This window comes from Exophiala aquamarina (genome assembly GCF_000709125.1).
Source record: "Exophiala aquamarina CBS 119918 chromosome Unknown aczIA-supercont1.3, whole genome shotgun sequence".
NCBI lineage: Eukaryota > Fungi > Ascomycota > Eurotiomycetes > Chaetothyriales > Herpotrichiellaceae > Exophiala > Exophiala aquamarina.
The window spans coordinates 667,450-684,937 of record NW_013550585.1 but is presented as its reverse complement, the minus strand read 5'-3'; the positions used below and the strand labels follow the sequence as shown (position 1 = coordinate 684,937).

Here is a 17,488-nt window from a genome sequence, read left to right as displayed (position 1 = left end):
AGCGGGCCAGCTAATTTCATAAATCCTCTTTCTTTAATATAATAATCATTTTACATCTCGCCCTCTTCCTTTCCGTCCACCGTTCATTCAGGCTGTTGGTCCTTGAACTTCTCCTGCAGCGCCTTGACATCGAACCCACACAATTCCGCCCTCTGGACGATCGCCCTCGCCTTGCCCTCAACAGGAGCATCGATCATTTTTCCATCCATGGCCCAAGCACCCTTCCCCATCTCCTCGGCTCGCTTCTGCGCAATGGTAATCCTAACCGCCCACTCGACCTCCTTCTGGCCGGGGCTGAAGATCCTCTGCACCGTGGCCACCTGCGACGGATGAATGCACTGCTTGCCATTGTAACCCATGGACTTGCCCTCATTGCACTCATTTTCCAACATCTCATGGTCGGCTTCGGAGCGAAACGCCGTCGCGACCAAATCGATCGTGCTCGGCAGATTGTAGGCCCGCGCCGCTGTAGCGATCATCTGTCTCGCATACAGGAACTCGGTCAGGCTCGGGCTCCGCGTGATGGACATATCGAGCGCGAAATCCTCCGCCGCGAACGTCAGGCCCTGCAGCAGGTGCGGTGCGGCACGGCAGATCTCATTCAGGTTCGTGAGCGCCTTTGCGGACTCGATCAGCGCGATCACGCTGATGGGTCCGTGTTTCTCGGCGATTTCTTTGCTGCGCGAGTGCGCCAGCACGTCGCTGATGAATGTCATGTGGCTCGCGCTCTCGACTTTGGGCACCACGAGCGTCGTCAGGTTGGGCGACTTCACCACCTCTTCTAGATCCGCCAGTGCGAGCCCAGAGCCGACAGCGTTGATGCGCACCGCCCGCTCTTTCACCCCCGGCGGGAGCTCTTGGTCTAGTGCCTTGCGCACTAAGGTGCGTGCTTCGGCTTTGCGGCCGGGCGTGACGCTGTCTTCGAGGTCGTACGCCACGCAGTCGACCGTCAGTCCGCGCGATTTATCGAGGAATCGTTGGGAGGAGCCTGGGACTGCGGGGGATCCGAGGAGAAAGGGTAGCGTCAGCGTTTTGCGTACAGCGACAGGGGTATTTCAGGCCTCTTGTGGTTCAAGATCGAGATGGTATAGACATACCATAGAGCATTGCTCTTCTAAGAACATGTTTGGTGGCCGCAGCCATGACGGCAGATGGCAGAGAGACGCAAGCGTTCCAGACCTTCCTGGTGAGAATGTCCTCCAATTCAACGTGCACGACGCGTCTACATTCGCTAAGCCTTCCCAAAATACCTGGTCCTCACCTGAGAATTTGAAGCTACCCGGACAGGAGCGCACAAGATATATATGTATTTGTTTCGTCTATCATTTCAATCTCCGAGACATTAAGAACTAAGACGCAGTGCGGGGAAAGCAGGACCGAGCTCGGAGCCTCGTGCGGAATGTCAGACGACAGTGCGGAGAAGCATCATGGGGCAGGGTGAAAACAGTTGCTCGAACGTACGGGAATTTGGACCCTTTGTTGTTCTGTATTCTATCGCTCACAAGGATGAAACGTGGAATGTAGGTCTGAAGATATGATTGCCCTGAGAAGAACTCCTTTCCACCCAGTTCTGTCCGTTTGCAAGGAAATCAATAGGGCTATGTATCATTTGGATTTTCGACCGCACGTCCTCGGCCCATCCATCGGAGGTCAAGGCCACCTGCATATCAGGGATGCCACACTGCACTGTATCAGGTCCCTCATACCTCATGAAGAAAAGACGTTGAAACTCTAGTGGAGTTGATCAAAAGAAGGATCCTTGACACTGCCTCCAGCATCTCCCAAGCCTGCAACCGGCCTATTGTACGACCATCCGGTGAATTGTTGCTGCATGGTCTGTGATAACATGGGTCCGTCCACGTAGGAATCTTTGGGTACCTCAGAAGTAAACTCTTTATCGAAATTGTCTGTATCTCTGGCGTCGACCTGAGAATCATGTCAGTGGCAGCTCTCTTCTGAGTGTTCTTTGGGTGACCTACCACACTGGGCTTGAAGCTTGGCTCATACTTTCTCTGGAGTAGTTTTCTCCAGTCAATACCAGCAAAGAAGTGATGGGCCTTGATCTCTGCTGCGCCGCCTGCTCCCAATCTTCTCTCTGGATTTCGATCCAGGAGTTTCTGGAGCAGATCTTTGGCTGCTGCGGGCACAATTTCAGGACCAGGGAAGTGGAGAGGTTCTTGAAGAATCTTGCGGTACATCTCGTTCGTGTTTTCATCATAGAATGGTGGCAATCCTGTGAGCATCTCGTAAAGCAAAACACCAAGTGTCCACCAATCTACTGTCTTGGTGTATCCATGTCCAAGCAACAGCTCTGGGGCGAGATATTCCGGTGTCCCGCAGAAAGTGTTGGTGCGATCCTCATCCTTCATGTCAAGCTTGCACAGTCCAAAGTCACAGAGAGCGATGTGACCAGTGTAATCCAATAAGATGTTCTCGGGTTTCAAATCTCGGTAGATGACCTTGAATCCGTGAAGACATTCTAGCGCACAGAGAAGCTCAGCTGTGTAGAACCGAGACCGGTTGATGTCAAAGCGTTGCTCTTTCTGAAGGTGGTGGAATAGTTCACCGCCATTGACAAACGCCAGAACGAAATAGAGCTTGTCGGGTGACTGGAAGGAGAACTTTAGCGGGGTGATGAAAGGATTATTGATCTGAGCAAGAACTGATCTTTCGGCCAGGGTGTGAGCGACTTCTGACCGCGAAATGATGTGAGCCTTTCTGATGGTCTTCAAGGCATAAATCCGGCCAGTATCCTTCTTCAGGACTTGCATGACTTTCCCAAAGCTACCTCTTCCGACAACTTTGAGAAGTTCAAAGTCGTCCATTTTGAGGCTACCTTGAAGATTTTCCACGTAGTTAACGCCAACTTTGATTGACCCCGTTCCGAATTGGATGTCCAGCCATTCTGCGCCGAGCTGGCCCGCTTGTCGTTCTTGAGTTGCGAACTGCGCCTCGGCCTTCTCATTGTCCTTCTTACTCTTTTTGGGATCTGGAATAAAGTGCCGAACCTCCTCGAATCTTGGTGTCACTCTCGCTCCGCCGAGGAAGATATCTTCACTTCTACCTGCACCAGGCCTAGCTGCAGGATTTCGCAGATATAACTGCACACTCAATTCACAGACTCGGGATACGTCGAACTTGAACGAGGTGTTGTCACCTGCCCACAGGGGATTCTCTGGGGTACCAGAAACTGCATCGACAAAGACCTGCATTTTGTCGAAGTCCAGCAAGGCGTAAGGCAGGTACTTGCTATTGTATCTACCGTGAATGGTAGGCGCGGCGTTGATCCCAGCATGAGTTGAGACTGGCCGATTTGTCGGTGCGTATGAGCCCGCAACTGACCCTCCAGAAGCATATGAAGAACTTGGTCGAACGGATCCGGAAACTCCGGAGCCATAGTGGTTGTTGAAGACTGACTGATATTGCTGGGGTAGGGAAAAGCCTCGCCCTTCGTGAAGTGTTACAATCAAGATACCGGGCTTGGTCTGCTGAACAGGAGGAGAGGTCAAGGCCTCAGAGGCAGCTACCACATATTAGCAGGTGAGTATATCGTCATACAGAGTTTCAACATACAGATCCCATTTGTCGAGGTCGTGCTGACATTGCTGGGAGTGGTAGTCAGTTCAGGGGCATCGTGGCTCGCGGTTGAGGCTTCGTCTCCTTTCACCGTTGAAGTCGAAGTCGAACGTCCAAACCCACTCGTTAATGGAGCCAGGTGTGTCTCTTTTAATTCTAGGGTGAACGTCAGCCAAACAATCGATACCACAGCCAGACTCTTGCTTGATTCCAATCCACGTACTCTTCGTCAACTTCCACGACATATTTGCAACACTGTTCGCTGGCTGCTCTCGGACAACTTGTAAATATCGTCTGAAGGCAGGAGAGAAGGAGAGAAGGAAGGCTGTGCAGCAGAGCAGGGAAGCGGCCGAGGATTGCCTGCAATCTCGGTATCTTTCTTGACCGACAATCGATTGTGAGGCAGACTGAAGGTGGGGTAGGGCCAAATTGACGACTGTAGGTCGAGGTGAAGGTAAGGAGCGGCGAGAGTGAAGAGGTGAGGTGATAAACTGATGATGAAAGCAGAAGGGAGGGACGAGTGGTTGGTAAATGAAGTTTCAAGTCACACTGCAGAGGTGGTGCAGTGCAGTGGTTGATTATTGATTGAGATCTCAGATTTGGTCTGTCTTGGTCGACAACCTGGTTCGCAGTTGGTACTGAGGGACACCTAGGAGGGTGAGGTTTTAAGTGGGCTACCCTAACGGATAGGCGCAGTTTCTGGGACTTTAGGCGGTGTTGGGCCTGCAAGCCTCCCCTAAACCCCTCTACACTCGGAGTTACCACTACTTACGACCAGTCAGCACACGAGATCACACCGAACAGCTGGTGGGGCGAAGGAGCTGAGGTCATGGCGAGTCCTCGTACTGGTACGACTGCGCCATCGCCACTATTCCCTCTGCCTTCACTGCCACATCATGTTGCACCTTCCGCTTCCACGCCGGTCCCACCTCGGCCAAACAAGGCTAGCCGCGCCAAGGAGTCATCGAACCCAAGATCAGACGTCAAGTCAACTCTGGAGGCGAATCTACCCCAGCCTGCCTGTCCATTATTCAACCAGACTCTTCTTTCAAGACGCCGGACCCCTTTCAGATCATCGCGAAGACTAGTCTCATATACCATCGAAGAGCCTGACTCCGACTTTTCCACATCCGACTCGGATACCCCTCTCACGCCTCAGTCAGCCACTGCCCTTGACCCCAGCCACCACGACGCGACTATCCCCCATGAATACGCGCAATACATCTCTGACGACTCTGACATAGAGGAAGATGCTAGAATCGAAAAAAGCATGGGCGTAATCAGGAAGAACGCGGCCTCCCGAGGAGGCGACGGCGGCACAAAGTACCACTGCGATGTGTGCTCCATTGACATCACGTCTACCGTCCGTATATCTTGCGCTAACTCAGCCTGTCGCGACTACGATCTTTGCGTCCCTTGTTTCGCGCGAGGCGAACACACAAAGAATCATGACCCCCGCACCCATGAATACCATGTCGTCGAACAAAACTCCATTCCCATCTACACCGAAGATTGGGGTGCCGACGAAGAGTTATTATTGCTGGAAGGCTCTGAAAGATACGGTCTTGGCTCCTGGGCTGATGTAGCAGAACACATTGGCGGGTATCGAGAGAAGGACGAAGTCCGTGACCATTACATCGACACCTATATCAACAGTTCCCTATTCCCACTTCCTGAACTCGCCGACCCCGCGGACACAGCCTTGTTCGAACGAATACCAAAGGATGAATTCCAGGCTCGCAAGAAACGACGCATCGAAGAACGTAAGGAACCTGCTAAATCAGCTCCGCCGGCGACACCTAAGCAGAAACCCACTGCCTCTGTACCTGCCTGCCATGAAGTTCAAGGATTCATGCCTGGTCGATTGGAGTTTGAGACGGAGTTTGCCAATGATGCCGAAGAGGCTGTCCAGCACATGTCGTTCGAGCCTGGCGACGGCCTTGATCCGGTGACCGGATTGATGGATGAGGAGACCACGCTCAAAATGACAGTCTTCGACATCTACAATTCCCGGCTAAAGGCACGGACAGACAGGAAGAAGATCATATTTGAACACAACCTTTTGGAGTACAAGAAAAATCAACTCTTGGACAAGAAGAGAACCAAAGAGGAAAAGGATCTAATGCACAAAGCCAAGCCATTTGGTCGCATGATGGTCCACGACGATTTTGAGGCTCTCAACAGAGACCTTCTCCTTGAACACAATCTACGAATTGCAATATCACAATTGCAAGAGTGGAAGCAACTCGGGATTAGTGATCTCAAAGGAGGGGAAAAATTCGAAAACGATAAACAGGCACGAGTTCAAAGGAACCAACCCCAGGGGCAGTTTGATCGCATGCCTCAAATTCCTAAAAAGGGGGCTCAAGTTCAACAAGCTGAACTTCCTACAGAGGCATCTAAGTTGACCACCCCTGAGCTGCCATTACGGTTTCAGCGCAAGCCTAAAACAGCACCAGTATTTGCCGATAGCGCACCTCCGGTGGAGAACGACTTCGACAAGCTATTCGCAGAAACAAACGGGACAGATAGTTCGTCTACGCCCAAGCCCAAAATGCGCTATGTGGTACCACCATTGACCGGTACTGTCCCATGGAAGCTTGAGAATGACAAGACATTGGCTCCAGATCTCCAACTTCTCAGTGAAGAAGAGATCCAACTATGTAACTCTCTACACATCCGTCCGAAACCATACCTTGCTCTCAAGGAGGGTCTTCTGAAGGAAGCCATGAAACAAGGCGGCCACATGAAGAAGAAGGAGGCAAGGGGGGTGTGTAGGGTAAGTACTTTGACTCTGAAGCTTGATATCTCCACTAATCATGACCCTTAGATTGATGTCAACAAAGCTAATCGTATTTTCGATTTCATGATCCACAGCGGCTGGATTGCAAAAGCTTGAATAGCTTAGGTTGCACCATCGTCCCTACCACCTCTAAAAGACCGATCCATGACTCAGTCCGTCAAGCCAAACCTTTGGTTTTCATCTTCTGACAGCCATTTACCAGACGATGACATGATGATTAGCTATATACACGATACAACGACTCCACATGCAACATTGCAAATGACATGGGAGAACGGGAAGGACCATGACAACACTACTGGTAGTATGCTCTTTGGAATCCACCAACTGGAATGACGCACCACGTGATATCACGTGGTCTGATGACGTAGTCGACTGCAGGACACAAGGGCGGGTAGTCATATGGTCCTTTTGTATTGTGTGTCCGTACATAGTTTCAACCCAGATTCCCAAAGTCTGCAGAACTATAAATATACAAGTTCTCTGGTTTTGTGTTTACGTCGCACTCATACTTGTGCCAGATAATCTGCCAAAAGAGAAAATGCCGGACAAGATCTCAGCCACAGGATCATCATGGCCATCACAGCTTGCCAGCATGGGCCGCCAGAAGAACCAGTGAGGCTGTCAATGCCGTCATCCAAGCGATACCACTTCAGCAACCATGGCTCTTAATCTGCCTAGGTCATTACCGCCACAACAACAGGGTCCAAACTTGTCCTTTCTAGGTCTCACGATTCATGAATATGTAACGAAGAGGCCGATTTGTGGCGTCATTGGTCCTTGAAGTGAGATCTCAGGGTCGTTGATCACTGCCAGCCTCGGCACCAAAAAACGTCATTGGGCCATTAAACCTGCTTTGGGGTATCTTAATCAACCATCTTCTAACTGGTCAAACATTTCTTATAATATGATTCTTGTCGCTCTGCACAAGATGATATTCAGATTATCAAAATTGCATCAATCAGACAACTCTTGAAGTCCCAAAAGCTTCCCCTTGCAAAACCCCAAATCCCTTCAGCCAGCCAATCAAACCTAACATGCCTCTCTTCGGCCACAAAAACGCTGCTCCTGTTGAGCCAACACCCACAGCACGAGGACACCCTCGCCGGAGAAGTTCATCGCTCTCGTCCTCAAACCTAGAGGGCGCTCGCAAATCAGGATTCTTCGGTCGCAAACGGTCCACTTCCTCGGAGCGTCTCCGCCATAGCAATACCACCCGCCACCCCACGGGCAAACTCTCTCACAACTCAACCCGAGCCTCTGGCGGCGGTCTCTTCAACCGTCATTCAGAAGACCCGTCTATTGCCCATGCACGCGAACGTGTCATGTCGGCTGAAAACGCCGAGAGGGAGGCAGATCGTGCACTTGTCCAGGCACGAGCTGCTGTAAAGGAGGCACGCGAGCATATCAAAATCCTCGAGAAAGAGGCTGCTGAAGAGTAAGTCTCTTCACCAATACTTCTAATAACTTATTCGCATGTACTAAAATTCAAATCAAGGGCTCGACTAGCAAAGATCAAGCAACATCATGCTCGTGATATCTCGAAGAGAGCGAAGCCTCTTGGACGTGAGTACCTTCCTGGATCTTCCTAGCGCGCACATACTAAGCTTCTTCCACAGGTCATCTATGATAAGAATAATGAACGTGATGAATGAGAATGATGTTTCACTTGTTATCGTCTATTTGTGATTATAAGAAGCGAGCGAGACGTGTACGATTATTCGGGTCTGGTTTGTCTGTAACATTATATACACAACATGAGCTAAGACTTCTATGTCCAATGTGCAATCACGGCCGGTCTTCCCTGTGCTTCTACTGGCCTATCTAGACCCTCTAATTACAATCATTTGAACCCCAACACATCGAAATCTGGTTGTTTTCCGGAATGGTAATTCTGCTTAAGCTCCAACCTCAATGATGATCTTTCCCACACCTGACAGATTGCGCAGCTCCGCATACGCATCCTTGGCCTCATGCCATTTAAACACCCTTGCAATAGGAGGATGAAGCTGATGCTCTTCATAGACCTCAACTAGTTTTTCCAACATGCCATTGCTCACCCCAAGGATTCCATGAATGACCTTCGCCCCGAGGATGATTGGCACAATGAGATCTGTCGGCTTGCTCTCAGTCAGAAAACCAATGACGGATACCATACCACCCTGCTTGGTAGCTCGAAGCGATTGCTCGATGGTCATAGCTCCGGCGACGTCCACCACATGATCGGCGCCTCGGCCGTTGGTGATGCGAAGTACTTCTGCTTCCCATTCGGGAGTTTTCTTGTAGTTGATGAAATGTGACGCTCCGAGTGATCGAGCGGTCTCGAGCTTTTCGTCCGAAGAAGATGTCGCGATTACAGTTGCACCTGCGGCCGCTGCCAACTGGAAAGAAGATTTAGCATCCAAAACGATTTCTCGCTCGGTGAAGCGAGGTGATGTGTATGAATAACTTACCTGGATCGTGAAAGCACTCACACCTCCAGTTCCTTGCGCTACAACTGTGCTGCCCTTCTGAAAGGGCAGTGGACCGAAGAACAGCGTATGGACAGCAGTCCCAGCGGCTCCTCCCAGGGAGGCGGCCTCCGCAAATGACAGGTGGGAGGGGAAGGATATCAAGCGGCTGTCAGTCTTCCAGGCAGTCAAAATCATTTTTCATGGTGAACATTTGCACTGTTACTCACGAAGACGGCATATTCTCTCAACGTCCCATGAAGATTCCCACTACCAATAGATTCTCCCTCATCGTATCTAGGTACCGGCCCATCAATCCAATTGGTAGAATTGACCAAAACCTTATCACCAACTTTCCACTTGCTGCCGGGCCCAACTGCTTCGATCACGCCTGCTGCATCGGCACAGGGGACCAAATCTGGGATGGCACGGACTGGATAAGCCGGGCTATGTGCCACGATCATCACATCTCGAAAGTTGAGGGCGGCTGCTTTGATGTTCAGAAGGACCTCTCCAGGACCTGGTGTCGGTTTGGGGATGTCGTGGACCAGCCAGAGATTCTCAACGGCCTCGGTCGACTTCCAGTCTTGGGGTTCGTGCTCGGCTATCTGCCAGGCTGAAGACATTTTGAAGTCGTGTCTGCTCGATGCTTGAAGCTGGTGGAATAGATGGAATTGGTCAAGCGGTGAGCGATAACCATCTTGTCCATCCGTCAATGGTCGTCTCTTATAAGTCCTTGGACGGGATTGTGAGCATTTTGAGAGTGCTCATGAGCTGATAGGGATCTGTCAGCCAGAAACGCCGAAGGAGATACATGTCCCGCAAGGCTGTCGACAAATATTCTGCACATGCTCGAGAATGATATTGGTATTGCCCAAGATGACTAAATCGCGGAAGACATAGTAACCGGTACCACATCACTGCTGCAGATTTCAGGGTCAACACAATTCGCCGAATGTGCCGAATGTGCCGAGACTCTGCCAATACTACGTTGCTTACGCGATTCATTAATCCGCTTGTACTTGAATTTTGTCTGTTATAGGAGCAATCTAAGGACATAACCCTTGGATTTACACCGTATGGCCAGTACATCGACGTACAGATGGGAGCAGCACCAAACGATGGTGTTCAAAAACCCAAACGTGGGAGACTGGCATGTTCCAGATGCCATGACAAGAAAGTACTTTTAGCGCCAACTCTTGTGACATGCTGTGCCTAGCCAATTGACATTGATCTGACATAATTGCAGGTGAAATGCGATGTGCAGGTGCTCACTGGAGCTGAAATAAAGACATGTAAGTCGTGTCAAGAGGCAGAGGCGGAGTGTAGGTAAGTCAAGCTCGTGCATTCCTTGGACAACTGTCCAGTATGGAGATGTTGTGGCATAAGAAAGAGTTCTTACGACGAGGATTGAAACAGCCTCAGATCGCGAAAAGAGTACTCTCGGAAGCGACGAAAAGCCAGCGAGAAGTTGCCGCCAGACAATGTTGGTACTTCCGACGTGACCTCGCCACAGCGACTTAACGGCTCACTCCGTCAAGAGTTCGATGGTCTGGGTGTAACCAAGGATAGTAGAGCCCCTCTGACATTAACTGGGCTGTCGCAAGCATCATCCTCGACAGGACATGAACACGCAAGTGATACTACGGAATCAGAAGAGGTTCTGTCAAACCTCCCCCTCTCTCAGGCTGTGAATATCTTGTCTACAGTCAATGGAGTAAGAGCAGGGGATTACAGCCGCTCTCGGCTGACGATCAGGAGCTCGGCACCAACTCAGATAAACCAGACATTGCGGAGAATCTACTTCGAGACCTACATGGAATACGCCTATGTTTGGTGCCCCACGCTAGACCAGGACCTCTTACGAGCTCATCCTGAATTCGCAGATTCGGTCCTTCTGAATCACAGCCTCGCTCTTGTTGGGGCCAACTTCAAACCACCATTGCTCCAGCATACTCCCACGTCTGAGCATTATCAGATGGCACGGCACTCGTTCTATAATTGGCACGAGACGAACCCGCTAGTTACCATTTGTGCAATCATGCTCTTTCATTACTGGGATATGAGCACTGTTGCCACTGTGAACAATACTGACACTGACTGGTGGTGGCTGGGAAATGCAATACGCCTTGCACAGGCGGAGGGCTTACAACGAGAAGGAAAGTCCAACGACCCACCTGGACCATTCCAAACGTTGAAAAGAAGGATATGGTGGGCTTTGTTCGTAAGCTCCTCCTTCCCAACAATCTCGACAGGAAATGCTAAAAGGGGTAAAAGGCAAGAGAGAGAATGACAGCAATATGTCTAGGACGGCCTTGTGTGATCGATACGGCTTACTGCAACGTTCCGTTGCCTACCCTGAATGATTTCCCATCAGATTGCCGTTTCAAAGCGTCAATTTTCATCGAATTCGTGCAGCTGAGCGATATCCTGGGGGACATCAGCAAACTCCTTGCCCAGGGCGCGGCATATTTCCCGGCCACGATCTCTGCTCGTAGACGCCTGGTAGAATGGATACGAAATATCCCACCCGATCTGCAACTATCCGCGACGGGAGGAGTGATGAAAGACTTCAACCGCGATGTCCTGCTTCTCCATATTCCCTACCTTGGCGCCCTCACGATGCTGTACATGAGCTTTTCAAGCGACTCACCTCCTAAAGCGTGCGTCCCAGGTATTGCGGCTGCTTCAATCCTTTCAAAGATCTGCGAGGAGTTCCTGGCTCGCGGTTTCATTCGTTTCATCCCTGAGGAGACCGCGTGGTTTATTTCTTTCGCGATCCTCACTTTGGCCCATGCCCGGCAGGTCGAATGCCTCACTACTCACTCTGACGCTGATATCTGGATCTTGTCCACGACATTGCGGCAAATGGCACCCATGTGGAGCTCTGCTACATCATTTGCCAACATATACGAGAAAATCCAACGTGATCTTGGTCTGACCACCCGGCCGCCCCCTTCGTCACCACCGTCTAAACAGCACCAGTGCGAGCGAGCCCGAGACGACAGCACTGGAGAACCACATGAATGCACGCTGCCACATTGTCTAGATGAGCTCGCTTCCCTCGACGGCGTGAACTGGATGGAATACTTTCCGTACGGAAATTGCAACACAACTCCAATGCTGGGAGCTATCCTGGCCGCACAGGGCGATGCGTTAAATTTGTCCGGGCTGGATTGGCCGCTTGTCTTCAACCAAAGTATGCAAGACATCTTTGCGAACTTTGACGAATTCGGCAGCTTCTTGAGTGCAGAACAAGGTGGCACAACTGCGGCACCTCATTGAGGCAGTACAATAGAACGAGCAAAGGTAACAGCTGCTACAGGCCAGCTCGCTTAAAGCCTATCCACTGGAAGGGCGTGCACCGAGCCGCCTCCTGTGGCGTCTTTCAATTACCTCACTCGTAGCCATTGCCATCAAAGCATAAATATCTGCGGGGAAGATCACTCCACATCCGGTGGAAAAGCCCGCCTCCCAAAGTTTTGCAATGCTAGCTGAGTCGCTTCTAGTCACTTAGAGAAAGGCGATTGGAAGCCCGTTAGGAAATGTCGTATACTCCTAAAAAAGTTCCGGAAAGAATTCAATTCTCGATTCCAGTAGTAACGTAGCCGTCTCCTTCTTGCACACAGAGTCGTATACTACCCGCGGCCGCAGCTTGGTTTTTCATCCTGCAGCATTACAACGAGCCTTCGGAAAGTTATGTCAGTGCCGCTTCTGTGAAGAAACGGGAAGAAGTCGAAGATGGCATATCTCAATGAAGTATGACTTCGGGGAGGCAACATGGTATGGGTCCACCGACGTGGTCACGAACGGTATGCTTTACGTGATGGGAATCTCTGATTGGGAGACAGAGCTGCTAGCGGAGCGCTAATACCACTGAGGTGTATCTGAGACGGTAATTTTCTTATCAGGTTATCGTCGGGCTTGGCCACGTGGACGCGGGCAGCAGTGCGGCAGAATTTCACGAACATCCCTCCGATCCTTACCCTGCGACGTGTGAGTTCCAAAGTCGAGGTGCGGCGACGCCGTTCAGAGGGGATTCATTCTAGTTGAACCCTTCTCTTCCTCTCTTTCAAGTTTTCTTTCATCGGTTCAGTTGCTGCGGGAGACTCAATTGCTTTTCCCACGTCACCTCCAGCACGTATGCTGCTCTAGAATCCGTTGCCAGCGTCTCAACCAAAAAGATGGCTTCCGCAGCTCCGAGATGGCAGACTGCGTCATTGCCAATTCAACATCTGCTCCGGCCCGGCTTCAAGGCTCGAGCCGTCTCGAAGATATACAAAAGATCCCTGGTCATAGACGACAAGATCAGCTTTGTCGACGAAGGGGAGGAAATTCGTCCTCTGCGAAGCGAGGCGCGCATCAACCTACCTACTGGCTCAAAAATATCTTTCCGCACGCAGGATAGCCTTTTCAGCAATCGACATATTGGCCCTTCGCTCGAAGAGGAGGAACAGATGGTCAAGGTCCTAGATCCTCCTGCTAGGGATCTTGATGATTTCATCGACCAGTCTCTGCCTCACGATATCCGTGCAAGCAAATCAATTGGCCTGACCGATGCCTTCGAGCAACCTAATGAGCAGGGCGTCCACGAGACTGCGATAGAGAGGGAGCTTCTTGCAATGGCAGTTGAGAACAATGCCTACTTCAACTTCATAGGCCAGGGCTATTATGGGACCAACACACCGTCTGTCATTCAGCGCAATGTGCTTGAGAACCCTGCCTGGTATACCAGCTACACACCCTATCAAGCCGAGATCAGTCAAGGACGATTGGAGTCCCTTCTCAACTTTCAAACCCTGGTCACTGACCTTACCGGTTTGACTATTGCCAATGCCTCTGTTCTTGACGAGGGCACTGCTGCCGCCGAGGCCATGACTCTATCCCTGAATGCCCTGCCAGCATCCCGCCAGAAGAAGGAAGGAAAGGCCTTTGTTGTTTCTGAATCATGCCATCCCCAAACAATCGAAGTTCTGGCTTCCAGGGCTGCAGGCTTCGGGATCAAAATCATCACAGGCGATGTCTTGCAAGACAATCATAAGCTTGTGCGTGAACAAGGCGACAATCTGATCGGTGTTCTGGCCCAATACCCGGACACTCTTGGCGGAGTCTACGACTACCAGGCCCTATCAGATGTAGTTCATGGTGCTGGGGCAACGTTCTGTGTGGCAACAGATCTACTCGCGTTGACACTCCTCAAATCTCCAGGCGAGTTTGGTGCTGATGTCGCCCTCGGCACTGCCCAACGCTTCGGTGTACCCTTGGGGTTTGGTGGCCCTCACGCCGCCTTCTTTGCATGCAGTGAGAAGCACAAGCGCAAGATCCCCGGGCGTCTCGTTGGCGTCTCGAAAGACCGTTTAGGAAATCGCGCCCTTCGGTTGGCACTCCAAACACGTGAGCAGCACATCAGACGAGAAAAGGCTACCAGCAACATTTGCACAGCACAAGCTCTGCTAGCTAACATGAGTGCATTCTATGCTATATACCACGGGCCGGAAGGCCTTAAGGCTATCGCCAAACGGATCTCGTCCATGGCCAAGTTTTCTCAGATTCTCATTGCCCAGAAAGGCTTCAACATCATCACCAAAGGAAGAAGTAAGGATGGGCTCGTTCTTTTCGACACTGTGACCGTGTCTGGACCAATACACAGAATCCGGGACGTCTTAGGGGCGGCGAGACGCAGACGAATTTCCCTCCGAAAGATAGGACAGGTAGAAGGCACACAAGAGGCACGGATAGCGTTTTCAATTGATGAAACAATCTCAACCAGGACCTTGTTCAAGCTGGTAAGCTGCTTCGACGTCTCCCTGGAAGAGTTCAAGGAGGCCCTGTTGGACCCGGAGATCACTGCGAAGACAAACGATGACAGCATTCCTCCTGAACTAGAGAGAAAGACATCTTATCTGACCCACCCTGTATTTAATCAACATCACTCCGAGACGGAACTCCTGAGATACATTCATCATCTCGAATCTAAGGATCTTTCCTTGGTTCATTCCATGATACCGCTAGGGTCTTGCACCATGAAACTAAATGGCACCACTGAAATGCTTCCTGTTTCCTACCACGGATTTTCTAAATTGCACCCTTTCGTACACCCTAGCAATTCGGTTGGTTACTACAGGCTAGTCATGGCACTTACAACCGCCTTGAGGAAGATCACCGGCATGGCTGCTGTCAGCCTTCAGCCAAACTCCGGCGCACAGGGCGAATTTGCTGGGCTACGAGTCATCAAGAAGTATCACGAGGATTCAGAAAACGGTCAAAACCGGAACGTGTGTCTGATTCCTGTGTCAGCACATGGCACAAATCCAGCATCTGCAGCTATGGCCGGCATGAAAGTTGTTCCTCTAAAGTGCGACACCAAAACCGGAAACCTCGATATCGACGACTTGAAAGCTAAATGTGAGAAACACAAAGACGATCTTGCCGCTATAATGATCACCTACCCCAGCACATTCGGTGTCTTTGAACCCGGTATCAAACAGGTTTGTAACATCGTACACGAACACGGTGGACAAGTATACATGGACGGAGCCAATCTCAATGCTCAAATCGGACTTTGCAATCCTGGTGAGATCGGTGCGGATGTTTGTCACCTCAACCTTCACAAGACTTTCTGCATCCCTCATGGCGGTGGTGGGCCAGGTGTTGGTCCAATTGCTGTCAAAAAACATCTTCAGCCCTATCTTCCAACTCATCCACATAGGGACCCTCATGGCCAGGGCAGACCAAAGGCCATATCTCCAGTCAGCTCAACCCCATGGGGAAGTGCATCAATTCTTCCGATCAGTTATGCCTACATCCAACTTATGGGTGACCAAGGACTTACTCGTGGTACCAAAGTAGCTCTCCTTAACGCCAACTACATTATGTCACGCCTCAAGAATCACTACCCAATTCTTTACACCAACGCAAATGGCCGTTGCGCTCACGAGTTCATTCTCGATGCTCGCGGTTTCAAGGAGACGAGTGGGATCGAAGCCATCGATATTGCCAAACGGCTTCAAGATTACGGTTTCCACGCACCTACGATGAGCTGGCCTGTTGCGAATACGCTGATGATTGAGCCCACTGAATCAGAGTCTAAAGAAGAGCTGGATCGATTTTGTGATGCGCTGATCGAGATTCGGAAAGAGATCCAGGATGTGGAGGATGGCAAAACCCCTCGAGCAGGGAACGTGCTCAAGAATGCGCCGCATCCGCAAGCCGATCTTCTTAGGGAGGACTGGGAAAGGCCCTATACCAGGGAGCAAGCAGCATATCCTCTTCCATGGCTACGGGAGAAGAAATTCTGGCCAACCGTGGCTCGAGTGGACGACGCTTACGGTGACACCAATCTGTTCTGTACATGCACTCCGGTTGAAGGATTCGAGCAGGAAGGCATCACGGGACTTCAGGCACCAATGCCCACATGATCTCCGCGCCTTTTCTCTTATGTCCTTGACACACAACATTGAGCTTCTGCGGCGTTTAACATGAAAGAAAAGCAGGATTGCAAGCGTGTAAACAATGACGGGAATTTCAACACTCTGGTCATCTTCGGCTACACAGTGCATGCAAGGCGTTGAGAAATGAGCCCGTGTATTTAACCATTCGTCACAACTCTAGAGGTTTTCGAAAGTAGGGGAAGAGAAACTCTTTCAGCATAAGCTACTCTCAGCGCTTTTTGGAGGTAGTATTGAACCAAGGAAATAGCGAGCTTCGCCCCCTTCTTTTCCATTGAGGTCTAGCATGTGAAGGAAGGTGCTGACGGCCGCGGTATTTCAACATAATTTGATCAGCATGGACAAAGGTTGTTCCCCCATTCTGGGTTCTTAACGAGTCCAGACACATAGATTACGGGATAACCAAATGAAGCAACTCTAGTATCAGTTCTAAAGAATTCACAGTTGTTGTAGGTTTAATGTCTATGCCGATTGGTCCATTCAAAGAATTCACGGGCGCGGTCTTCGCTGTCAATGACCCGAGAACACGGACAGACCCGCGACTGAAAACAAAAAACAAATAAATGCTTAGGGCGAAATGATAAATGCTGATCCTAACCGAGAGTGGGAAATCCACCTTTTCTGGCTCCGGACCCTCCTGGTCTCTTCGCTGAAAGAGAGAAGAGATGGACATTTTCAAGGGAGCTTCGTGCCGGCGTCGTAACCCGCAAAGGCAACAAATCCGTTGGTCGAGGATAGCAGGGTACAGTCTTGTATATGGACCGGGTTGGGTTGGAACGGTGGATTGGCAGGGAGCGTCCTGTCTTGGTAGTTGGCGTACACACAGGCAGGATCCGCAGCGCAGGCCTCCATGCAGGTTACAAAGTCGGGGCTGCTGAACGGGCTGCCCTGGAGGGACTGGCCGTTGACCTGGAAGCCACATTGCAGCGAGAACTGATCCCCGTTGGCTGCCGTGAACGGGCTCGAAAGCGCGGCACAGGTTGGAGCGGCGGCTGCGGTGGTCGTCGTGGTAGTTGCTGGACTGGTCGTGGTAGTGGTCGAGTCGGTTGTACTGGTTGTGCTGGTCGTGGTAGTGGTCGAGTCGGTTGTACTGGTTGTGCTGGTCGTGGTAGAGGTCGCGCTGGTCGAGCTAGTCGTACTAGTTATGCTGGTCGTGCTAGCTGTCGAGTCGGTTGTACTGGTTGTGCTGATTGTTGCGTCGCTCGTGCTGG

The 17,488-nt window shown here is 50.9% G+C and overlaps 8 protein-coding genes across 8 annotated transcripts in view; 4 read left to right on the top strand and 4 right to left on the bottom strand.

The window, feature by feature from the left end:
* Positions 1-83: 83 nt before the first annotated feature.
* Positions 84-1,143, bottom strand: A1O9_03836 (citrate lyase subunit beta-like protein; the record flags this gene model as incomplete). The annotated part of the gene is made up of 2 exons (XM_013406129.1): positions 84-994; positions 1,098-1,143. 2 exons carry the CDS (start codon positions 1,141-1,143, stop codon positions 84-86), a joined length of 957 nt encoding a protein of 318 aa, XP_013261583.1.
* Positions 1,144-1,731: 588 nt separating this feature from the next.
* On the bottom strand, positions 1,732-3,603 carry A1O9_03835 (AGC/AKT protein kinase; the record flags this gene model as incomplete). The annotated part of the gene is made up of 3 exons (XM_013406128.1): positions 1,732-1,926; positions 1,980-3,488; positions 3,574-3,603. 3 exons carry the CDS (start codon positions 3,601-3,603, stop codon positions 1,732-1,734), a joined length of 1,734 nt encoding a protein of 577 aa, XP_013261582.1.
* Positions 3,604-4,846: 1,243 nt separating this feature from the next.
* On the top strand, positions 4,847-6,475 carry A1O9_03834 (transcriptional adapter 2-alpha; the record flags this gene model as incomplete). Its single annotated transcript, XM_013406127.1, has 2 exons — positions 4,847-6,355; positions 6,407-6,475. The coding sequence occupies 2 exons, from the start codon at positions 4,847-4,849 to the stop codon at positions 6,473-6,475; spliced, it is 1,578 nt and encodes a 525-aa protein (XP_013261581.1).
* A 941-nt stretch (positions 6,476-7,416) lies between these two features.
* Positions 7,417-7,971, top strand: A1O9_03833 (uncharacterized protein; the record flags this gene model as incomplete). The annotated part of the gene is made up of 2 exons (XM_013406126.1): positions 7,417-7,817; positions 7,878-7,971. The coding sequence occupies 2 exons, from the start codon at positions 7,417-7,419 to the stop codon at positions 7,969-7,971; spliced, it is 495 nt and encodes a 164-aa protein (XP_013261580.1).
* Positions 7,972-8,277: 306 nt separating this feature from the next.
* A1O9_03832 (uncharacterized protein) lies at positions 8,278-9,455 on the bottom strand (the record flags this gene model as incomplete). The annotated part of the gene is made up of 3 exons (XM_013406125.1): positions 8,278-8,760; positions 8,833-9,006; positions 9,060-9,455. The coding sequence occupies 3 exons, from the start codon at positions 9,453-9,455 to the stop codon at positions 8,278-8,280; spliced, it is 1,053 nt and encodes a 350-aa protein (XP_013261579.1).
* Positions 9,456-10,870: 1,415 nt separating this feature from the next.
* Positions 10,871-12,114, top strand: A1O9_03831 (uncharacterized protein; the record flags this gene model as incomplete). The annotated part of the gene is made up of 2 exons (XM_013406124.1): positions 10,871-11,053; positions 11,107-12,114. 2 exons carry the CDS (start codon positions 10,871-10,873, stop codon positions 12,112-12,114), a joined length of 1,191 nt encoding a protein of 396 aa, XP_013261578.1.
* Positions 12,115-13,013: 899 nt separating this feature from the next.
* A1O9_03830 (glycine dehydrogenase) lies at positions 13,014-16,247 on the top strand (the record flags this gene model as incomplete). The annotated part of the gene is made up of 1 exon (XM_013406123.1): positions 13,014-16,247. The coding sequence occupies one exon, from the start codon at positions 13,014-13,016 to the stop codon at positions 16,245-16,247; it is 3,234 nt and encodes a 1,077-aa protein (XP_013261577.1).
* Positions 16,248-16,952: 705 nt separating this feature from the next.
* A1O9_03829 (uncharacterized protein) overlaps positions 16,953-17,488 on the bottom strand; it is a gene marked incomplete at both ends in the record, with an annotated part of 3,894 nt that continues 3,358 nt past the window's right edge. Inside the window, one exon of the mRNA XM_013406122.1 lies at positions 16,953-17,437. Within this exon, the coding sequence (XP_013261576.1) occupies positions 16,953-17,437 (485 nt within the window). The remainder of the gene's footprint in view (positions 17,438-17,488) is intronic.